This window comes from Microcaecilia unicolor, chromosome 5 (assembly GCF_901765095.1).
Source record: "Microcaecilia unicolor chromosome 5, aMicUni1.1, whole genome shotgun sequence".
In the NCBI taxonomy this organism is placed as follows: Eukaryota; Metazoa; Chordata; class Amphibia; order Gymnophiona; family Siphonopidae; genus Microcaecilia; species Microcaecilia unicolor.
In genome coordinates this window covers 23,482,730-23,503,184 of record NC_044035.1, presented here as the reverse complement: position 1 = coordinate 23,503,184, position 20,455 = coordinate 23,482,730, and the positions used below count along the sequence as shown (strand labels likewise).

The following is a 20,455-nucleotide window of genomic DNA, read 5'->3' as shown; positions in this document are numbered from 1 at the left end:
GAGTGAACAAAAGGATGTTTGCTTTTAAGGTAGTAGGTCAGTGTAGTGAGGCTTCTGTGGAATTTGATATCCTTGTTCTGTTTTCACAGAGGAAAATCCTGGAGAAGGACCGCAATGGACTGGAAATAATACAATTGAGAATGAAGTGGATAGAGCACCGTTCATGGAAGAAAGTGTGTATCAACAACTTGAAAAGCTAAAGGTGGACAAAGCCATGGGACCGGACGGGATCCACCCCAGGATATTGAGGGAGCTCAGAGAGGTTTTGGCGGGTCCTCTTAAAGATTTGTTTAATATATCCTTGCAGACGGGAAAGGTTCCGAGGGATTGGAGAACGGCGGAGGTGGTCCCTCTTCACAAAAGTGGTTAGGGAAGAAGCTGGAAACTACAGGCCGGTAAGCCTCACTTCGGTTATTGGAAAAGTAATGGAAGCGATGCTGAAGGAAAGGATAGTGAATTTTCTGGAAGCCAATAAGTTGCAAGATCCGAGACAACATGGTTTTACCAAAGGGAAATCGTGCCAAACGAATCTCATTGAGTTCTTTGATTCGGTGACAGGAGAATTGAATCAGGGACGAGCTATGGACGTAATCTACTTAGATTTCAGCAAAGCTTTTGACACGGTTCCCCACAGGAGGCTTTTAAATAAACTGGACGGGCTGAAGATAGGACCTGAAGTGGTGAACTGGATTAGGAACTGGTTGACGGACAGACGCCAGAGGGTGGTGGTGAATGGAATTCGCTCGGAGGAAGGAAAGGTGAGTAGTGGAGTGCCTCAGGGATCGGTGCTGGGGCCGATTCTGTTCAATATATTTGTGAGTGACATTGCCGAAGGGTTAGAAGGTAAAGTTTGCCTATTTGCGGATGATATTAAGGTCTGTAACAGAGTGGACACCCCGGAGGGAGTGGAAAACATGAAAAAGGATCTGAGGAAGCTAGAAGAATGGTCTAAGGTTTGGCAATTAAAATTCAATGCGAAGAAATGCAAAGTGATGCACTTAGGGAATAGAAATCCACGGGAGACGTATGTGTTAGGCAGGGAGAGTGTGATAGGTACGGGCGGAGAGAGGGATCTTGGGGTGATAGTATCTGAGGATTTGAAGGCGACGAAACAGTGTGACAAGGCGGTGGCCCTAGCTAGAAGGTTGTTAGGCTGTATAGAGAGAGGTGTGACCAGCAGAAGAAAGGGGGTGTTGATGCCCCTGTATAACTCGTTGGTGAGGCCCCACCTGGAGTATTGTGTTCAGTTTTGGAGGCCGTATCTTGTTAAGGATGTAAAAAGAATTGAAGCGGTGCAAAGAAAAGCTACGAGAATGGTATGGGATTTGCGTTTCAAAACGTATGAGGAGAGACTTGCTGAGCTAAACATGTATACTCTGGAGGAAAGGAGAAACAGGGGTGATATGATACAGACTTTCAAATGTTTGAAAGGTATTAATCTGCAAACGAACCTTTTTCCGGAGATGGGAAGGTGGTAGAACGAGAGGACATGAAATGAGATTGAAGGGGGGCAGACTCAAGAAAAATGTCAGGAAGTATTTTTTCACGGAGAGAGTAGTGGATGCTTGGAATGCCCTCCCGTGGGAGGTGGTGGAAATGAAAACGGTAACGGAATTCAAACATGCGTGGGATAAGCATAAAGGAATCCTGTGCCGAAGGAATGGATCCTCAGGAGCTTAGTCAAGATCGGGATGCGGGGCTGGTGGTTGGGAGGCGGGGATAGTGCTGGGCAGACTTATATGGTCTGTGCCAGAGCCGGTGGTGGGCAGTGGGAATGGTGGTTGGGAGGCGGGGATAGTGCTGGACAGACTTGTACGGTCTGTGCCAGAGCCGGTGGTTGGGAGGTGAGGATAGTGCTGGGCAGACTTATACGGTCTGTGCCAGAGCCGGTGGTTGGGAGGCGGGGATAGTGCTGGGCAGACATATACGGTCTGTGCCCTAAAGAGCACAGGTACAAATCTAAGTAGGGTATACACAAAAAGCAGCAAATATGAGTTATCTTGTTGGGCAGACTGGATGGACCGTGCAGGTCTTTTTCTGCCGTCATCTACTATGTTACTATGAGGCTTATTTTCAAAGCACTTAGCCTCCCAAAGTTCCATAGAAACCTATGGAACTTAGCCTCCCAAAGTGCTTTGAAAATATGCCTCTATGTATCTTACCACAGTTTTTGCAAACAACGGTTGTCTTGTCCTTGAAATGAAAGTCACCGTTCAGCAAAACTTTATCGTTTTCCGTTGCAATTTTCTCTCTTCACAGTTGTGAAGGGGCTGGGGGGTCCCAGCTTTGAGTGGGGTCGGTGCCATGAGCAGGGTTGGTGGTGTGAGCAGCTATGAATGGGGTCAGCAGCTCCGAGTGATGGTGGGAGATGCACCTGCACAACCTGATCTCAGTTGAGCTCCTTCCAATGACACAGCTATATGTGCATTAATTGTGCAGCCCTACTAAAAAATAAAATATATTTTTTTAACCTTTGTTTTCAGGTGATTTTATTTTTATAATCATCTTCCCTTCCCCTCTCCTCCCCTCATGCCTCTCTTCTCATTCCCTGTATGGGCACCATCTCCTCCTTTTCCTTCCCCTCCTCTGGCACCATCTCCTTCCTTCCCTCTATCCATGATCACAATTTTTTCCCTTCTTTTTCCTTGCCTCCGTTCTATGGCACCATATCCTCCCATCTCCCTCCCCTGTATGGACACCATCTCCCTGCCTCACCATCTCCTTCCATCTCCCTACATAGGCACCATCTCCCTCCCTCACTGTCTTCTCCCATCTCCCTAAGTGGGCACTATCTCCCTTCCTCACCGTCATCTCCCATCTCCCTACATGGGCACCATCTCCCTCCCTCACCATCTCCCTACATGGGCACCATCTACCTCCCTCTCCATCTCCTCCCATCTCCTTACATGGACACCATATCCTCCCATCTCCCTACATGGGCACCATATCCTCCCATCTCCCTGCACCATCTCCTCCCTTCACTCCATCCACGATCATCATTTTGTCCCTTTTCAACTCCTCCATTCTATGGCCACCATCCCTTATTTAATTCTTCTATCCCCAGTTTCACATTCCCCCCTGGCTTCTCTCTCTTTCTACCGCCTTAGTCCCTCTCCCCCTGCATCTGTTTTTGTTTCTGTCTTCCTCTTTCTCCCACCGTGGCCCCCCCCCCCCCCCCCCCCCCCGCAGTCCGCATCTTTGTCTCTCTCTTTTTTTACCCTGGAGTCTCACCCGGCAGCTCCTGAAGAGCATGACGCCTCCTCACTGTGTGGCACAAGGAGGTTAGGGATTGAGCAGCTCCTCACATTCGGCAGTATCTTCTCCCTTCCTCACCCACCTGAAGCCTCTGTAACATGAAGTTTTGCCCCCTCTGACAGAACTACCCGTTACAGAGAGAGGCATGGAGAGTGCAGAGGAGAAGGGGCTGCCGGAGCATTGGAGAGGTAAGGTCCTGGCAGAAAAAAAGGGAAAGAGACTTGCCCAAGTGCTCATTTAACTGTCATTAAAAATTTTAACTTGAGTTTAACGTGCTAACGTACAGCCATAGTATATTGTACTCCGCTTTGAAGGATTTTCTCTAAGCGATTAATCAAGTGAAAAAAGCTTAAACCGGAGTAGACCAAGATCAATGGATACTATAAATTATCAAAGAGGACTTTAAATTGGAGTTCTGCCACCTGGTTGCCCCCCCCCCCCCCCTTCTTGGTTTTCTCTTGTCAGTGTGTGGGAAATGCTAAGATCATTACGAGCCCTAGAAGCCATAATGTTTCTCCAGGGGAGGTAGGTCAAGGAAAATATTCCCATTTACTTCATAGTTCCCAAGAAGGATGGAACCTTTCTTCTGGTTCTCGACTTTAAAAAAACTGAACTGCAACTTTCAAGTATCTCATTTATGGAAACTCTTTGCTTTGTCATCATGTCGGTTCATCCAGGGGAGTTTCTGATGGCTCTTGATCTTAAGGAAGTCTATATTCACAATCCCTATCTGACCTTCACGTCAACAGTATCTGAGTTCTGCAGTCATGCACACCACCAATACCAGTTTTAGGCAATGCCCTTTGGTCTGGCACAGCTCCCAAAACCTTTTTCAAAGTGATGGTGATGGTGACAGGCTTCCTCTGTCATCAGGACATCAGAGTTCATCCCTGGACAACTGGTTGATTCAGTGCAGGACAATGAAAGGGTGACTTCCAGAGTAATAGGTCTGCTGCATTCTTTGGGCTGGATAGTTAAGTTAAAGAAGATACGATTCATACCTTTCCAGAATCTGGAGTATCTAGGGGTCCTTTTCAGTACCAAACAGGGCAAAGTTTTTCTGCTATGGCAAATAGAGCCCAAGCTAAAAGATCAAGTTGAGTCACTTTTGCAGTGGAGCAGTCCTTGAGTTTGGGTCAATGGTAGCCACTCTGGAGGTTGTTTTATGTGCAAGAGCCCACGTGAGACCTCTTCAATCATTCTTGCTCAGTCTCTGGTCCCCTTTAAGAACATACGTGTTACCATACTGAGACAGACTAAAGGTCCATCAAACCCAGTATTCTGTTTCCAACAGTGGCCAATTCAGGTCACAAGTAAAATAAAGGGCAGTTTTGGACTTCTCATGCTTAGTTTATTGGAACTGACTCAGCAAGAATGAAGAGAGATTGTTATGCCTACCTGATAATTGTCTTTCCTCGAGTCCTGCCAGAGGACTCCATCCCCTCACTCTGGAAGGCAGTAGTGCCCAGGAACAACTGAACAGTAGGGATCTAAGGCAACTCAGCCTGGATTATGGGTATATGTTAACTGATGAGATGGGAAAACAGTTATTTTTTTTCTGAGGGACTGCAACTCGGTGATAATTTGCTCTTGATGGAAAGCTTTGCTTGAGAGAACAGGGGCAGGTGGTCCTTGGCTTTTGACACAAGGTTGACATCCTGATTGTAGCAAGCTATATACAGAAGCCAAGCAGTTTAGCTCTATGTCCATCTGCTAGCAGGAGGGCTAAAATAGATCATCTGGTTTTTGGTTATATAACCAGAAAGCTCAGATAGGCCGATGATAGGGTGTTGGCTGAAGGAGGCCATATTTTCAGACTGTGTTTTGGAGGGCAAGTAGGTGCCAGTGACCTTGTGTGCCCACTCAATGAAGGGAGTGGCCGCTTCTTAGGTGGAAAGAAGTTTGGTTCCTCTGTCCAGATTTGCAAGGCAACAGCCTGGTTTTCTCTGCAAACTTTAGTGAGGCATTACAGAGTCGATGTTGCAGCATGGAGAGACTGACTTTAGAGCCTCTGCTCTTGAGACAGCGACTTATGCTTCCCACCCTTCTTAGGGTTTGCTTTGTTACATGTCGCTTCTTTAGAATAGTCTAGGATGACAAGGAAGGAAAAATTGAAGAGCACTTTTCTAAAACTCACTCAATCCATCAGTAGCAGCTTTGAGAAAAATAGGTAGTGGCTTTTGGATTGAATGAGTTTTGTATAGAATATTCAGCATAAAGTCATTAAAATACCATGGACTTAGTTTTGTTGCAGGAATAAGCCAAAATGAATGTTGCCTTGATAAATGAAATTAATCACATAACTCAAAACTGAGAAATGGACTAAGTGAGTTTTGAAAAAGTGCTCTTCAGTTGTTTTACCTGATGATTTTCTTTCCTTTCATCCTTAAGACTATTCCAGAGTCCACCCATGATAAAGATTCTGTTGGTTGGCTCATTGCCTGTTGGTTCCTAATGGTTGAATTCTTTTTGCAGAGCTGGTTTACAGTTCTCCTTTGCAGTTACTGTTCATATTTCATATAAGGAACCAAGTTGAGGAGAGGATGGTAGTTTGTTCTCTTGATTGCTCTTTTTCGTCTATCCACGGCTGGCTATTCCAAATACTGAATAGTGGGAGCTGTAGACTGATCTTATAGAGCACTCCAAGATTCTGAATTCTCTATCTCCACCTGCTGGTTGATGGACACAACACCCACTTCTCTGGAATAATCTTAAGGACTAAAGGAAAAAAAATTATCGGGTAAAACACAATTTCTCCATACCTCACACACAGTTCTGGTTCAGACAGCCGTTCATCTGTATTTGTATAATCATCCTCATACTTGCAGCCCATTGCACTAATCTTTAGGCTACTCCTTCATATGTGGCATCTAAGTTTAGGACAGCCATCGACTCTCTTAATTTGAAGCGCCTTGTGAATTAAGGCGCCTGCTGGTAGAATTCAGCAGGGGTTAGTTTTTCAATAAGCTAGATCTTTTGAATATTGGTAAACCTTTGTTCAAATTTTGTAGTATCTGATGTAGATCTGAAAAATGCTTATGCAGTGGCACAGGTTGTCTGTCTGGAGATGCGATCGTTTTCATTAAAGTGGACATATCTGGTTCTAGCTTTGTATGAAAATCAACCTGGGATTATGTCTTGAAAATCACCAGAACCTGACCAGTGAAAACTTGAAAAGTGCTTCTAATCCTGTTCATCTTTTCGGGTATAAAAGGACTGTACCCACTTCTCTTAGTGTCTAGAACAAGTTATTTCACTATTTGATACTTTATTAGCAGCCGTCTTCTGACCTGCTAATCTCACTGGGATTTTTATGATTAAAATTCAACAGTATCTTACATAACCGGTCCCACCAGAGCTCCACTGCTTTGCATCCAAACTCAAGCAAGCTGGAGAGCACCCCCTGGTGGCTGTTATGTTTACTTTTCAAGTGACTTCCCATTGAATTTATTTGGGTGTTAACACTTCCAAAATAAAGATTCAGCCCTAAGCTGCAAGTAAAAATTTGTGTTAAAATATAGAATACTGCTTCAGATGTCATTTCCGAATGTAGCTCATTAGTATGCATGCCCTTTATTCATTGAACTAAGGTTAGTGTGGTACTTCCTGCTATATCAGAAGTCCTTTTTAATGCACCAGGAATTCTATGCTAAAGTGGAAGTAATCCAGTATGCTATGGCTAGCACAGTTCATTATATCTTAACCCTTTATTTGCCTGTTTAATATTCTTTCTGTTTTAATCATTCCCATAATAAATGAAACTCCGTAATCTCTTGTCTCGATTGTTGTGAATAGGTTGTAAGTTCTGTCGAGCAGTGATTGTCTCATATGTTTTTGTACAGTGTTGTGTATGTCTAGTAGCGTTATAGAAATAAGTAGCAGTAATGGGGGCCTGAGAGTGTCTTAGGGATCCAACTAATGAGTTTAAGTATCATTTCAAAACAGGGAAAAATTTTAGGGCAGTAAATTCCAATCTTCAGTTTTATGACAAGGAAACATGAGCCAGGTTGATCTGTTTTGTAACTAATTTGCTTTCATGTGAGGCAAAAGTAGCAGTGTGGTCCTTACGAGCCATGTTATTTCCTTTGCAGGAAGCCTGTCTAGTCTGAGTCGTCTTGGTTTGAGGTACAACAGACTCTCTGCGATACCCAAATCCTTATCCAAATGCACTGAGCTGGATGAGCTGAATCTGGAGAACAACAACATTTCCACATTACCAGAGGTGAGAGATTAAAAAGGCCAGACAGTACTGATGGTCACTCCTAGATTTTTGTAGGTTCCTTTGGCCTTTTAAGTCTTCAGGTTGGCAGCACCTTCATCTGAGACCATCACAACTGTGAACTCTATGTGGTCACTAAGGAATCATTTCAGAAGCAGCTCGAGTGTGTAGGACAGTGTTCTACACACAAGTGCTTATAAAATTTCCAAAACGTAGGTGCTGAGAAAACCTAGTGCCGCCTTTTTTGCAATATACATGTACACAAGTATTGCCATACTGGGCAAGACCAAAGGTCCATCGAGCCCAGCATCCTGTTTCCAACAGTGGCCAATCCAGGTCACAAATACCCGGCAAGATCCCAATATGTATGGTTTCTCAAGGGTGAGCAATTGGTGGAGCAAGATGCAGGATTGGCACTTACACATAAAGAGTCAGTATTCCAAGCAATTTAACTGCCAGAAATGGCTCTTGGCCAGTTAAATTGCATTTTCGGGGTTATGCATGAATATTCAGTGGCACTTAATCAGTTAGTGCCACTGAATATCTCCACAGATAATTAAACTGAGAGCTGGCTATTTTGTGTGTGGTCTGGGGTACAGTCAGCACTTATGCACTTAATCACCTAAGTTAAGCAGCCAAATCAGACTACATAAAAATCAGTCCTATCTTTATGCGATGTCGCTTAGGTGGTTTAAGTGCTGAATATCGCACTTAACCACATAAGAGAGAGCTGGTCGCATAAACCCAGATATTCAGTGCTTGTGCCCGGACATGGTTCAGCATTGAAAATCTAGGAATAACACTGATGTTGTCTAAAAAAAAATGCTAACCGCCGGTGGTCCTGGCCTCTCCTCCCCCCTCTGGTTCCACTTGTTTACTTGAGTGGCATCTATGTGCAGTTCAATGTGGTAATCCTCAGCAAGTGTGCAATCTTTATGTATCTTCAAGCTGAGGTAAGTGGTATTTCATTATTTCTCATGTGCAGCTTTTCCTGAGTTTTGACTGTGGGCTCCAACCGTTACCAGTCAAAGGACAGCCATTGCGTGCTGAGCCCCTTGGAATTTTTCTTCCTGTCTGTGACTGTTTTGTGTTCTCTCTTCTGGTGCTTATTTATTTATTGCATTTGTATCTCACATTTTCCCACCTCTTTGCAGGCTCAATGTGGCTTACAGAGACCTGTTATGGTATCGCCATTCCAGGAAGTCAGATACAATTGGTGATTTAGAAAGATAAGGATGGGAAGAAAGGAAAGATCTAGGCAGATAGATCTAGAAAGAGGACTTTTCGTGCTGGATGAATTGGTGAAGTGGTATAGTTAAGCTATGGGTTCTCTTTGTAGGCCTTGTTGAAGAGATAAGTCTTCAGAGATTTACGAAAGTTAGCTATTTTGTCGATTGTTTTCAAGGCAGTTGGTAATGCATTCCACAACTGCGTGCTCATATATTCAGGAGGTGTGCGAGTGAGTGCCTACATGCTATGCCCTAGAATCTCTGCTGTAGTCTCAGCAGGTGTGCCTTATATAATAGGTTTCCTTTCACAAAGGGTGTGCTGTCTGGCACTGCTTATGGAAGAAATGTTTTCTGCCATTTCTCTCCATGTTCCCTTTTGCCATCCTCTCAGTTCCTCTTTTCGGTGGTGCAACGGTTAAAGCGTTGTGCAAAGGACGGGAAACCTCCTTCCTAGAGTGACTTTTAGTTTCTCAGCCTATGCTCTCCCGTTTCTTTGTACTTGACCTGATTTTTTGCCAGCATTTGTTCTGTTTCTCTCAGTAACAGTCTCCCTTCCTACACTCCGTTCTGCCTCACTCCGGGGCTCTCATCAGGTCATTGTCCTTTAGATTTGTCAGCCTGCATCTCATGGCCTCATTGGTCGAGTGCCTTTGCTGCTCGTGTTTCCTAAACAGGCTATTTAAAAAACAAATGAACAAAAACCAACCAAGACCTGGGGCATCGCTATGTACATAAGTAATGCCACACTGGGAAAAGACCAAGGGTCCATCGAGCCCAGCATCCTGTCCACGACAGCGGCCAATCCAGGCCAAGGGCACCTGGCGAGCTTCCCAAACGTACAAACATTCTATACAATCAAGCCATTGTGACATCACTAATGAGGTTGGCTCTTATTGGTGGAATGAGCCACTATGACATCACAATAGGTTAAATCACTGCTCTATGTAATAAAAGTGAGCCAAGTAGAGGACATAAGTACATAAGTGATGCCACACTGGGAAAAGACCAAGGGTCCATCGAGCCCAGCATCCTGTCCATGACAGCGGCCAATCCAGGCCAAGGGCACCTGGCAAGCTTCCCAAACGTACAAACATTCTATACAATCAAGCCATTGTGACATCACTAATGAGGTTGGCTCTTATTGGTGGAATGAGCCACTATGACATCACAATAGGTTAAATCACTGCTCTATGTAATAAAAGTGAGCCAAGTAGAGGACATAAGTACATAAGTGATGCCACACTGGGAAAAGACCAAGGGTCCATCAAGCCCAGCATCCTGTCCACGACAGCGGCCAATCCAGGCCAAGGGCACCTGGCGAGCTTCCCAAACGTACAAACATTCTATACAATCAAGCCATTGTGACATCACTAATGAGGTTGGCTCTTATTGGTGGAATGAGCCACTATGACATCACAATAGGTTAAATCACTGCTCTATGTAATAAAAGTGAGCCAAGTAGAGGACATAAGTACATAAGTAATGCCACACTGGGAAAAGACCAAGGGTCCATCGAGCCCAGCATCCTATCCACGACAGCGGCCAATCCAGGCCAAGGGCACCTGGCAAGCTTCCCAAACGTACAAACATTCTATACATGTTATTCCCGGAATTGTGGATTTTTCCCAAGTCCATTTAGTAGTGGTTTATGGACTTGTCCTTTAGGAAACCGTCTAACCCCTTTTTAAACTCTGCCAAGCTAACCGCCTTCACCACGTTCTCCGGCAACGTATTCCAGAGTTTAATTATGCATTGGGTGAAGAAAAATTTTCTCCGGTTTGTTTTAAATTTACTACACTGTAGTTTCATCGCATGCCTCCTAGTCCTAGTATTTTTTGAAAGCGTGAACAGACATTTCACATCCACCTGTTCCACTCCACTCATTATTTTAGATACCTCTATCATGTCTCCCCTCAGCTTTGAACCCTCTTGAGTTGAGGACACAGCACTAGCACTTTTTCCTCCATATTGCTGTATCTGTAGCAAAGTGAGGAGCAATTCCAGTGTAAATCTTTTTTTTTTTTTGACCTAGCTGCTAGTATCTTAGAACTTTGGTGATGAAAGGCCTAGGTCTCTTGGATCTGTTGGCCATGCGCCTGGGTATCCTATGACCTCTTTCCAATTTGAGCAGGTATTTAAATAGTAAATCCTACAATTTAGATAGAAGTGCCTCTAGGAAGTCAATAGGACTTGTTTCCTTGATCCTTTTGGGCAGGCCCAGTATGCAGATGTTGTTCCTTATACTTCTGTTATTTGCATCCTCAAGATCTTTTTGGAGCTGTAGCAGCCCCATGTCACCCTCCAAGCCTGACACCCGATTCTCCAAGTGCTCTGTGCGAGTATTATAGGCAGTAAGTTAAGTGAGAGATTTGACATTTCAGCTTGAAGTGACTTAATTTTGGCCGATCTTTCCTTTATCATGTTCTTAATAGCCTGCTATTCTGCCATGACCAGCTCAAGCAAGTCACTAGAGTCACGAGCAGCCACCATCTTAAGCAGCATCAGCGGGTCCGGCTTAGGCCATTTTTTCTCCTCCAACAGTTCCAAATATGGTTTTGATTTTATTTTGCTTGCCACTGGCCATCAGTAAGTCTATACGAGGGTATTCGACTCGAGTGACAGTATGAGATCAAATAATGGCAATTTAAGAGAGAATTGCAACATGCAAGGGAGAGAGTGCTGAGTTTACACATTCATCTCAATGCAATGCCAAGCTCTGCAGACCAAACCTCCCCCCCACCAAAAAAAAATCATTTTCTTGAAGTTTAATCTTGAATAAGAACCACTCATTTTGGTTTGTATTGGCATGCAGTGCATAGAGGTAAGTGATGTGAGAGAAAATGAGTCATAGTTGACCCAGACTGAAAGAGAACATTGATGTGTATTATGCTTAGGTTTCTTCTTCCCCCTAAAACACTTGTTATCTCTACAGGGATTGTTGTCCAGCCTTATGAACCTGACCAGCTTAACACTGGCAAGGAACTGCTTCCTGTCCTATCCTGTGGGCGGACCATCACAGTTCTCCACCATCTACTCTCTCAACATGGAACACAACCGGATCAATAAAATCCCTTTCGGCATTTTCTCCAGAGCCAAAGCGTTAAGTAAGCTGAATATGAAGGTAAGGGAGAACTGTACTGAGTTTTTGTTTTGTTAGCTTTAAATATTTGTTCCAAATTATTCTTTCTGGTAGTAAGTGAAGACATTTTCTCATGCTGTAGAGTGAACAGAGTGGGGATAAATCTTTTAGTTGGCATGAATAAAAAAACCATATGAGCCTATGCCTTCGTCATCATAAACAGCAATGTACCAGATCAAGACAGGTTCAGACCTGGGCTGGAAAAGGCAAGTCAGACCAAACAATAAGAGACAACAATTTCAAGTCTAAAATTAACTGTTTCCCCTTTATACATTTTGAATTCTCATTAACTTCTAAGCAGGTGATGATTTTTTTTTTTAATGTCTCTTCCAACATAGTTGTTCCCACTTTTATGAATCTAAGTAAATTGAGATGCTGCTGTGCTCACCCACTTTAGAATTAGAGAAAGGTACACTAGTAGCTGGGACTGAATTGATTGTACTTCGATTTTTTTAGTAAATGTTCATCTCCTCCAGCATCAAAATCAATATCCCCCCCCCCCCCAAAAAAAAAATCCCAGGAAAATACCCAGTTAATGGGTGAGGTTTTAATGTATGGTCCAGACTCTTGATCTTTTAGCCAGTCTCCTGTGTGAGAACCAAGCAGGCATTATACTGGTGGAATAAATGACCGAGGAATGATCCAGAAGTGGAGAGATTTAAAAGTAGGCCATGGTGCCAATTTTTTTTTTAAAGTGTGACAAGAAAAATTAAATACATTGGGAGAAATTATACACTAGTGTTGGAATAAAGATACCTTCCTTAGCATCCTTCCGGATGGGCCCAGGATTGGACTGATGGATTATGCACTCCTTCCAGCAGGTGGAGACTGAGAACTTCTGACTAGAGAGCCAAAAAGAGCCCTGGCCATGTGACCATAGATTCAGTATTCTCATTCTGTTTTGGTTTTGTTTTGTAATTACAGGACAATCAGCTAACATCACTTCCCCTTGATTTTGGGACTTGGCTTAATATGGTGGAATTGAACTTGGCTACTAATCAGCTTAGCAAAATTCCAGAGGATGTATCAGGACTGATTTCTCTTGAGGTGAGTAAAAAGGAAGAAATGCAAGTGACATTCCTAATCACAGGGTGCTAGTAACTTTACACACAGGTGTATGTTAAGGTGGAAAAAAATTTGATTTGTGCTTTTTAACAAATATGTGCTAAATAAATATAGACAGGGTTCAGGACTTAGGTGAACAGCCTTGTTTATCCTTCCTTATCCTTTATGTCATGGCATTGCTAGCAATCTTGCTGACTTCATAGCTTGAAAAGCTTCACTCTGGGATTGGATGATGTTGTACCAGCCAGCAGAAGATGAGAGAGAACAGTGTCTAACTTTTTCTGCAAAGTCAAAAAAAAATGTCAGAGAAAAAAATATATCAGATGCCTGGAGGAGACACACTCATGCAATATTTTGCCAAAAGGGGAGCTTAAGTTTCAGTGAGTCTAGCTGGAAAGCAGCTCACTTAAAAGCTCTGTACATCATGAGTGCGTCAAAAAAATGTGCTGACATCACTGACAAGACTATACTCCCATCCTATCAAATGGTGTAATTCCATTCAATATACTCATTCAGTCCCGTAGGCATAACTGAATCTAACTCAAAGATCCAATATTGTTCACGCAGAACTAAATAGGCATCCCGATCCCCTTGAAAGTGTGGAGAGACTCATTCAATAATCAACCACTGCATCTCGGAAACGTTGTGATTGAATTCAATGCAGTGGCTGACCATGGGAGCCATCAAAACTCTGTTTTTCAGTCTGCTATGATGTTCATTTGATCCATTCCAGTCAGGTTCTCATGTTGATTTAATTTTATTTGAATTTTTGTTTGCACCTTTTTTACTAATAGCTCAAGGTGAATTACATTCAGGTACACTGGGTATTTAAGGACATTGTTGAATATCATGCATAGGTGTAAGGATCAGGTGGAGGCGGGGAAGAGAATTTGGATTGCTGGCTCTCAATTTATCAAGGCCTTTTTTTTTTTTGTTACATTTGTACCCCGCGCTTTCCCACTCATGGCAGGCTCAATGCGGCTTACATGGGGCAATGGAGGGTTAAGTGACTTGCCCAGAGTCACAAGGAGCTGCCTGTGTCTGAAGTGGGAATCGAACTCAGTTCCCCAGGACCAAAGTCCACCACCCTAACCACTAGGCCACTCCTCCACTGTTGCTACTATTTGAGATTCCACTAGCAACATTCCATGTAGAAGTCGGCCCTTGCAGATCACCAATGTGGCCGCACAGGCTTCTGCTTCTGTGAGTGTGACGTCCTGCACAGGACGTCAGACTCACAGAAACAGAAGCCTGCGCAGCCTTCTACATGGAATGTCGCTAGTGGAATAGCAACATTCCATGTAGAATCTCCAATAGCATCTATTTTATTTTTGTTACATTTGTACCCCGCGCTTTCCCACTCATGGCAGGCTCAATGCGGCTTACATGGGGCAATGGAGGGTTAAGTGACTTGACCAGAGTCACAAGGAGCTGCCTGTGCCTGAAGTGGGAATTGAACTCAGTTCCTCAGGACCAAAGTCCACCACCCTAACCACTAGGCCACTCCTCCACTGTTGCTACTATTTAAGATTCTACATGGAATGTTGCTATTCCACTAGCAACATTCCATGTAGAAGTCGGCCCTTGCAGATCATCAATGTGGCCGCGCAGGCTTCTGGTTCTGTGAGTCTGACGTCCTGCAATTGGTATTACAGAAGTATTTTGGGTTACATGATAATGATAGAGCATAATAGTGAAATAACAAGAAAACATTTTAAGATAATTCTGGGTACATGTGGGGGATTTCACATGTGATGATCTTAGTGATATGTCTTGTTGAAGAAATGAGTCTTCAGTAGTTTACGGAAGCTGGTTAGTTCGTAGATCGTTTTTAGGTTGCGCGGCAGCGCGTTCCAGAATTGTGTGCTCATATAGGAAAAGGTTGATGCGTGCATTAGTTTATATTTTAGACCTTTACAGTTGGGGAAATGAAGATAGAGGAATGTGCGAGATGATTTTTTAGCATTCCTGGGTGACCGTTATTTCTGGAGTTAAAGGTAGTTTATGTGTACATTTCAAACTGGAAGCCTTGGAAAATAATGCCAAAGCAAGGCGTTTGTTTTCTTCATTTTTCAATTTCTCCTTTGCTTTCGTCAGATACATTGAGTACTTCTTTGAAATACTTCCTATATAATAATTCTCACCTCTAACAGGATGTGCCTTAGACCGTGCCTGCCGGAAGTGGTCTGCTAGGCAGGCACGCACTGACGTCAGTGACAGACAATTTGGCAAAGCAAAACAATCTGAGTGCTGGCCATTAGGACACAGGGTTGATAGGAGAGTTTTAAAAGACTGAAGGAACTGAAAGTGTTAAATGGGGGGAGGGGGGAGTTCTGAACGACTGAAAGACATGAACATTTGGGAAAGGTAAACAATCTGAATGCTGGCCATTAGGACACAGGGTAGATAGGAGACTTTTAAAAGACTGAAGGAAATGTGAACGACTGAAAGACATGCAAATTTGGGACAGGAAAACAATCTCAATGCTGGCCATTAGCACACAGGGTACATAGGAGAGTTTTACAAGACCGAAGGAACCGAAAGTGTTGGGGGGGGGGGGGGGGGGGCAAGTTCTGAATGAATGAAAGAAATGAAAATTTATGAGAGGAACACAATCTCAATGCCGGGCATTTGGACACAGGGTAGATAGGACACTTTAAAAAAAAAAAATGAAGGACGTGAAAGTGTTACATCTTGGGGGAGGGGTGAGGAGCAAAGCGGTGGGGTATCCGGATACTGGGCGTTAGGGTCCACGGGGGTACATAGACTTTTGAAAGCCTTAAGGAACCCAAAGTGTGGGAAGGAGGAGGAAAAGGAGGGGAGGGAACGGGGTGAGGGGCATTAGGAATAGGGGAGGGGGCCCTGCCACACACTCTCATTCTCACACACACACTGTCACACACCCGCATATTCACTCTGGCTCTCTCTCTCTCAAACATACACGCTCCCAGGAAAACCTTGCTAGCGCCCGTTTCATTCGTTCCAGATACGGGCTTTTTTTACTAGTTTTTCAATAATTTGTCTATTGTTGAAGGCACTGGGGTACTCTAAATGTTGTTACATTTCATGGCATGTGGTACATCTATGCGAATGTTGAATAACTACTCAAGTCTGTATGAAAGTTTTGGGTAATTAAAATGTCAGGTGTAGGCTATTTGTTCCACCATCTGTCTGTGAATCTTTTGTAAATGCCTCCTTTATTGGCTTTCAGGCGAATTCAGAATATGTGGAATTGAAGAAATTTCTTCAAGAGAAAATGTCCCTTCTTAATGTTCCTTTCCTTTTAATTTGATTTCAGATGGGATTTTGGTTCTTCATTTTAGATTAATAGGTACAAGTACATAAGTAATGCCATACTGGGAAAAGACCAAGGGTCCATCGAGCCCAGCATCCTGTCCACGACAGCGGCCAATCCAGGCCAAGGGCACCTGGCAAGCTTCCCAAACGTACAAACATTTTATACATGTTATTCCTGGAATTTTGGATTTTTCCAAGTCTGTTTAGTAGCGGTTTATGGACTTGTCCTTTAGGAATCCGTCCAACCCCTTTTTAAACTCTGCTAAGCTAACCTCCTTCACCACTTTCTCCGGCAACGAATTCCAGAGTTTAATTACACGTTGGGTGAAGAAAAATTTTCTCCGATTTGTTTTAAATTTACTACACTGTAGTTTCATCGCATGCCCCCTAGTCCTAGTATTTTTGGAAAGCGTGAACAGACGCTTCACATCCACCTGTTCCACTCCACTCATTATTTTATGTACCTCTATCATGTCTCCCCTCAGCCGTCTCTTCTCCAAGCTGTATAGCCCTAGCCTCCTTAGTCTTTCTTCATAGGGAAGTCGTCCCATCCCCGCTATCATTTTAGTCGCCCTTCGCTGCACCTTTTCCAATTCTACTATATCTTTCTTGAGATGCGGCGACCAGAATTGAACACAATACTCAAGGTGCGGTCGCACCATGGAGCGATACAACGGCATTATAACATCCTCACACCTGTTTTCCATACCTTTCCTAATAATACCCAACATTCTATTCGCTTTCTTAGCCGCAGCAGCACACTGAGCAGAAGGTTTCAGTGTGTTATCGACGACGACACCCAGATCCCTTTCTTGGTCCGTAACTCCTAACGTGGAACCTTGCATGACGTAGCTATAATTACGATATACTTTGTACCCCGGTTTGGAGGTTTTTTTTCTTTTTTTGTCTCTCTCTTCTGTGTTATGTGGACGACTGGTTGATTTCTTTCTGTAAATTTTTTTGCTTCTTTTTATGCTAGTTTTTCTTCTGTTCTTTGGAATGTAGAAACTTCAAAATGATTTAAAAATTTTTAAAAGATGAGCAATTTGATGTCACTGGGGGCGGCTTTTAACTGGCTTTTTTCCTTTCTTATGGAAAGATTTTACAAAGTAGTGGAAGGGAATCAACAATCTTGCTCCTTTGCAGTAGTATATGGAGTCCTTTAAGATCCTCCCTGGTTGCCCATTTTATTTATCTGGCCAGTAGCAGATATCTGAGGTTGTGGTTCTAAGCCTTATGTTCATACTAATGAGACAGTAATTTGACACAGGATTATTGTCTTTCTTTGCAAGAGCTTAATAGTTGTTTTCAAGCCTTAAAATTGTGACCAGGTTCAAATAGGCTGTTGCTTAAAATTAGAAATCTTGTGGATGGATCGGGGCAATATGCCTGATGATCTTTCTAAGTTATTCATTTGGGGGAATGTATCTCTAATGCTGAATGAGGTTAAAAGTCGTACTGGTGTAATATTGGGCTCTTCTTTGACCTTGCATGTGCAGGTTTCTGTGGTATGTAGGAATGATTGAGGCCAGTGCTGCAGTTGAGGGTCTTCCTGAGACCCCAAGATTTTCAAATGGTCATGCTGGAGATAGTTATCAGGCAGTCTATTTGTACTTCAGTTTATCTAGGACTTTCAGAAAAACTTGGTTAAGCTAGAGGGAAGCAGAAGTGCAAAATGCTGCCATCATATTGGTTGTAGATATGAGCTTCTAAAATTTTGTGTTTTCCAGATGTTCATTTATTTTCCCCAGAAATTTTATTAAGAATTTCAATAAGAGTGCAAATACAAAGAGAAAAAGCAAAATAAGAATAACAACTAATATCCTCAAAAGGGGATATAAAACAGAAGAAAAACCACAAAGCAAACACACTGCACCAAATTCTTGCAATAAAGCACGACAATAATATTTATGAAACTCGAAAAGGAAAGGAAATTGGTTGATATAGAGGTCGTAATGAGTAAATAATCATCAATAGGTGACCATAATTTCTTTATATTTCTTTAATTTCCATATGTTCCATTATTGGGCCAATAGTTTTAAATTGAGAAAATATTGGCTTTCTAAGACCTCACCATCCAGTCAGAGTTTTAATCTTGAGCTAAAGTTAAGTCTTTTCTGGGATAGTTCCAAGGTTGTTAGAAGAGTCTTCCTATAGAATTAAAGTCTGTATCTCAATATCTTCTTTTTCACTGTTTATTAAAAACCTGATATTTTGGGTGGATGTTTGAATTGGATGAAATGGTATATCAAGTTATTCTAATGAATAGTAAATAACTTTTTGTTTTTGAGATACCTATATTTAAAATATTTTTTAATGCAACTCATACTTAATTCATGCTAGTCGAGTTCACTTTTGAAGGGGAGCATGATCAGAATTGATTATACTTCCACTGAAGCATGATCGCACATAGGAGCATACTACTACTACTACTTATCATTTCTAAAGCATACCTGATGCTCTACTAGGAACAAGTCTATGCGAGAGTAAGAGTTATTAGATAGCCCCCCCCCCCCCCCAGATTGAAAGATCTCACCCACCCAAGGGTGCTTTGAGTTTCCGAATATCTCCTCTCCCCAAGTAAGTTTCTTGGAGGAGATATACATCAGCATACAACCTGTCAAGTTCAGTCAGCATTTTCTTACACTTAGAAGGGGTTGTAGCCCCCATACATTGTATGAAATAACTTGAAGTGTCATCTCCCATCATAGTTAAACAAATCTTCCCTTAGCATAATATAGATCAGAGAATAAAAATGACATCCAACTCCCAATACCATATCTCTTGCTGTTCCCCCCTCAGCATATTCGGGGATAGTGCTGGGCAGACTTGTACGGTCTGTGCCCTGAAAAAGACAGGCACAAATCAAGGTGGCACAATGGGAGGCAGGGCTGGTGGTTGGGAGGCGGGGATAGTGCTGGGCAGACTTATACGGTCTGTGCCAGAGCCGATGGTGGGAGGCGGGGATAGTGCTGGGCAGACTTGTACGGTCTGTGCCCTGAAAAAGACAGGTACAAATCAAGGTAAGGTATACACAAAAAAGTGGCACATTTCTTGGGCAGACTGGATGGACCGTGCAGGTCTTTTTCTGCCGTCATCTACTATGTTACTTTTGTTTACTCACCCTTCCTTACATGCTTAAAGTCCCTCTAAGAAAATACGATGTCATTGGGTCTATCTGTATCAGAAACCCAGGTTCCTGTCACTAGAGTGTAACTTACTAAAGAGATTTTATAAAAGGAGCAGGCACCCTAATAAAACAATTTATTAAAAAATCAATTTACAATATAAGAAACAACTTTTATTAGAACATAAAAGATGTAAGAATTAGAAATAGAACTACAAGAAGAAGCAGTAGAGCCAAGACAAGTCTGTTGGTCTTAAAGCAGGAGATTCACTTCCAGTTCTCAATGGCTACACACAAATCTGGGTTTAAGGATATCCATAATTAATACTCATCAGATATATTTGCTTTTGTTTAATCTAAGACATTCAGGTTTATTGGCTTACCCAGGTGTGAGGTCCTAGAAGCTCTGTAGTGAATATCTTTGGTGTAGAACCTGTCTTTGCTGCATTATACTGAAGTGTCGTTCATATTGTTTTTTCTTGAGGTTCTTATCTTGTCAAACAATCTTCTGAGGAAGCTTCCTCATGGCATTGGAAACCTAAGGAAACTGAGAGAGTTGGATCTGGAAGAAAATAAACTTGAATCTCTCCCTAATGAAATTGCCTATCTTAAGGACTTGCAGGTAAGCCTTCTCTTTGTTAGCCTTTTGAGGTTTGCGCTCGACTGAAAATCCAGTAAAACAGAAAAACGGAATCTAATGATAGTCCTGAAGTGAAGATTGTAGCCACAGAAAGCAGCTTCATGAATGAACTTATGGTGTTACTTATTAGTATTACACATAAGAACAAAAGAGTTGCCCAATATCCTGGTTCCAGCAGTGGCCAGTCCAGGTAGCAAATATGTAATTATTTCTTTCTAAAAATATATATATATTCCGCTGTTCATGATGGAGTTCAAAATAAAACATACACAATTAAGTAACAACATAAAATACCACATAAAACATAACATAAAACAACATGAGAGGCTTTATCCAGACTCCACATCCAGGTCCTTCTAGGCAAAATTAAATAAGTTGCCATGAGTATGCTTTCTGAAACAAATAGGCCTTAAGATGTTTCCTAAATTGCAGAAGAAAGTCAATTTATTGTAAATTTGAAAGGTAGCAAACACCTTAATTTTGG

The 20,455-nt window shown here is 42.5% G+C and overlaps 1 protein-coding gene across 1 annotated transcript in view; it reads left to right on the top strand.

Annotated features, from left to right (window-relative positions):
- The window catches only part of LOC115471047, a 248,630-nt gene that overhangs the window by 214,579 nt on the left and 13,596 nt on the right, over positions 1-20,455 (top strand). The window contains exons 13-16 of the mRNA XM_030204716.1: positions 7,347-7,477; positions 11,636-11,824; positions 12,767-12,889; positions 19,816-19,953. Of these exons, the coding sequence (XP_030060576.1) occupies positions 7,347-7,477; positions 11,636-11,824; positions 12,767-12,889; positions 19,816-19,953 (581 nt within the window). The remainder of the gene's footprint in view (positions 1-7,346; positions 7,478-11,635; positions 11,825-12,766; positions 12,890-19,815; positions 19,954-20,455) is intronic.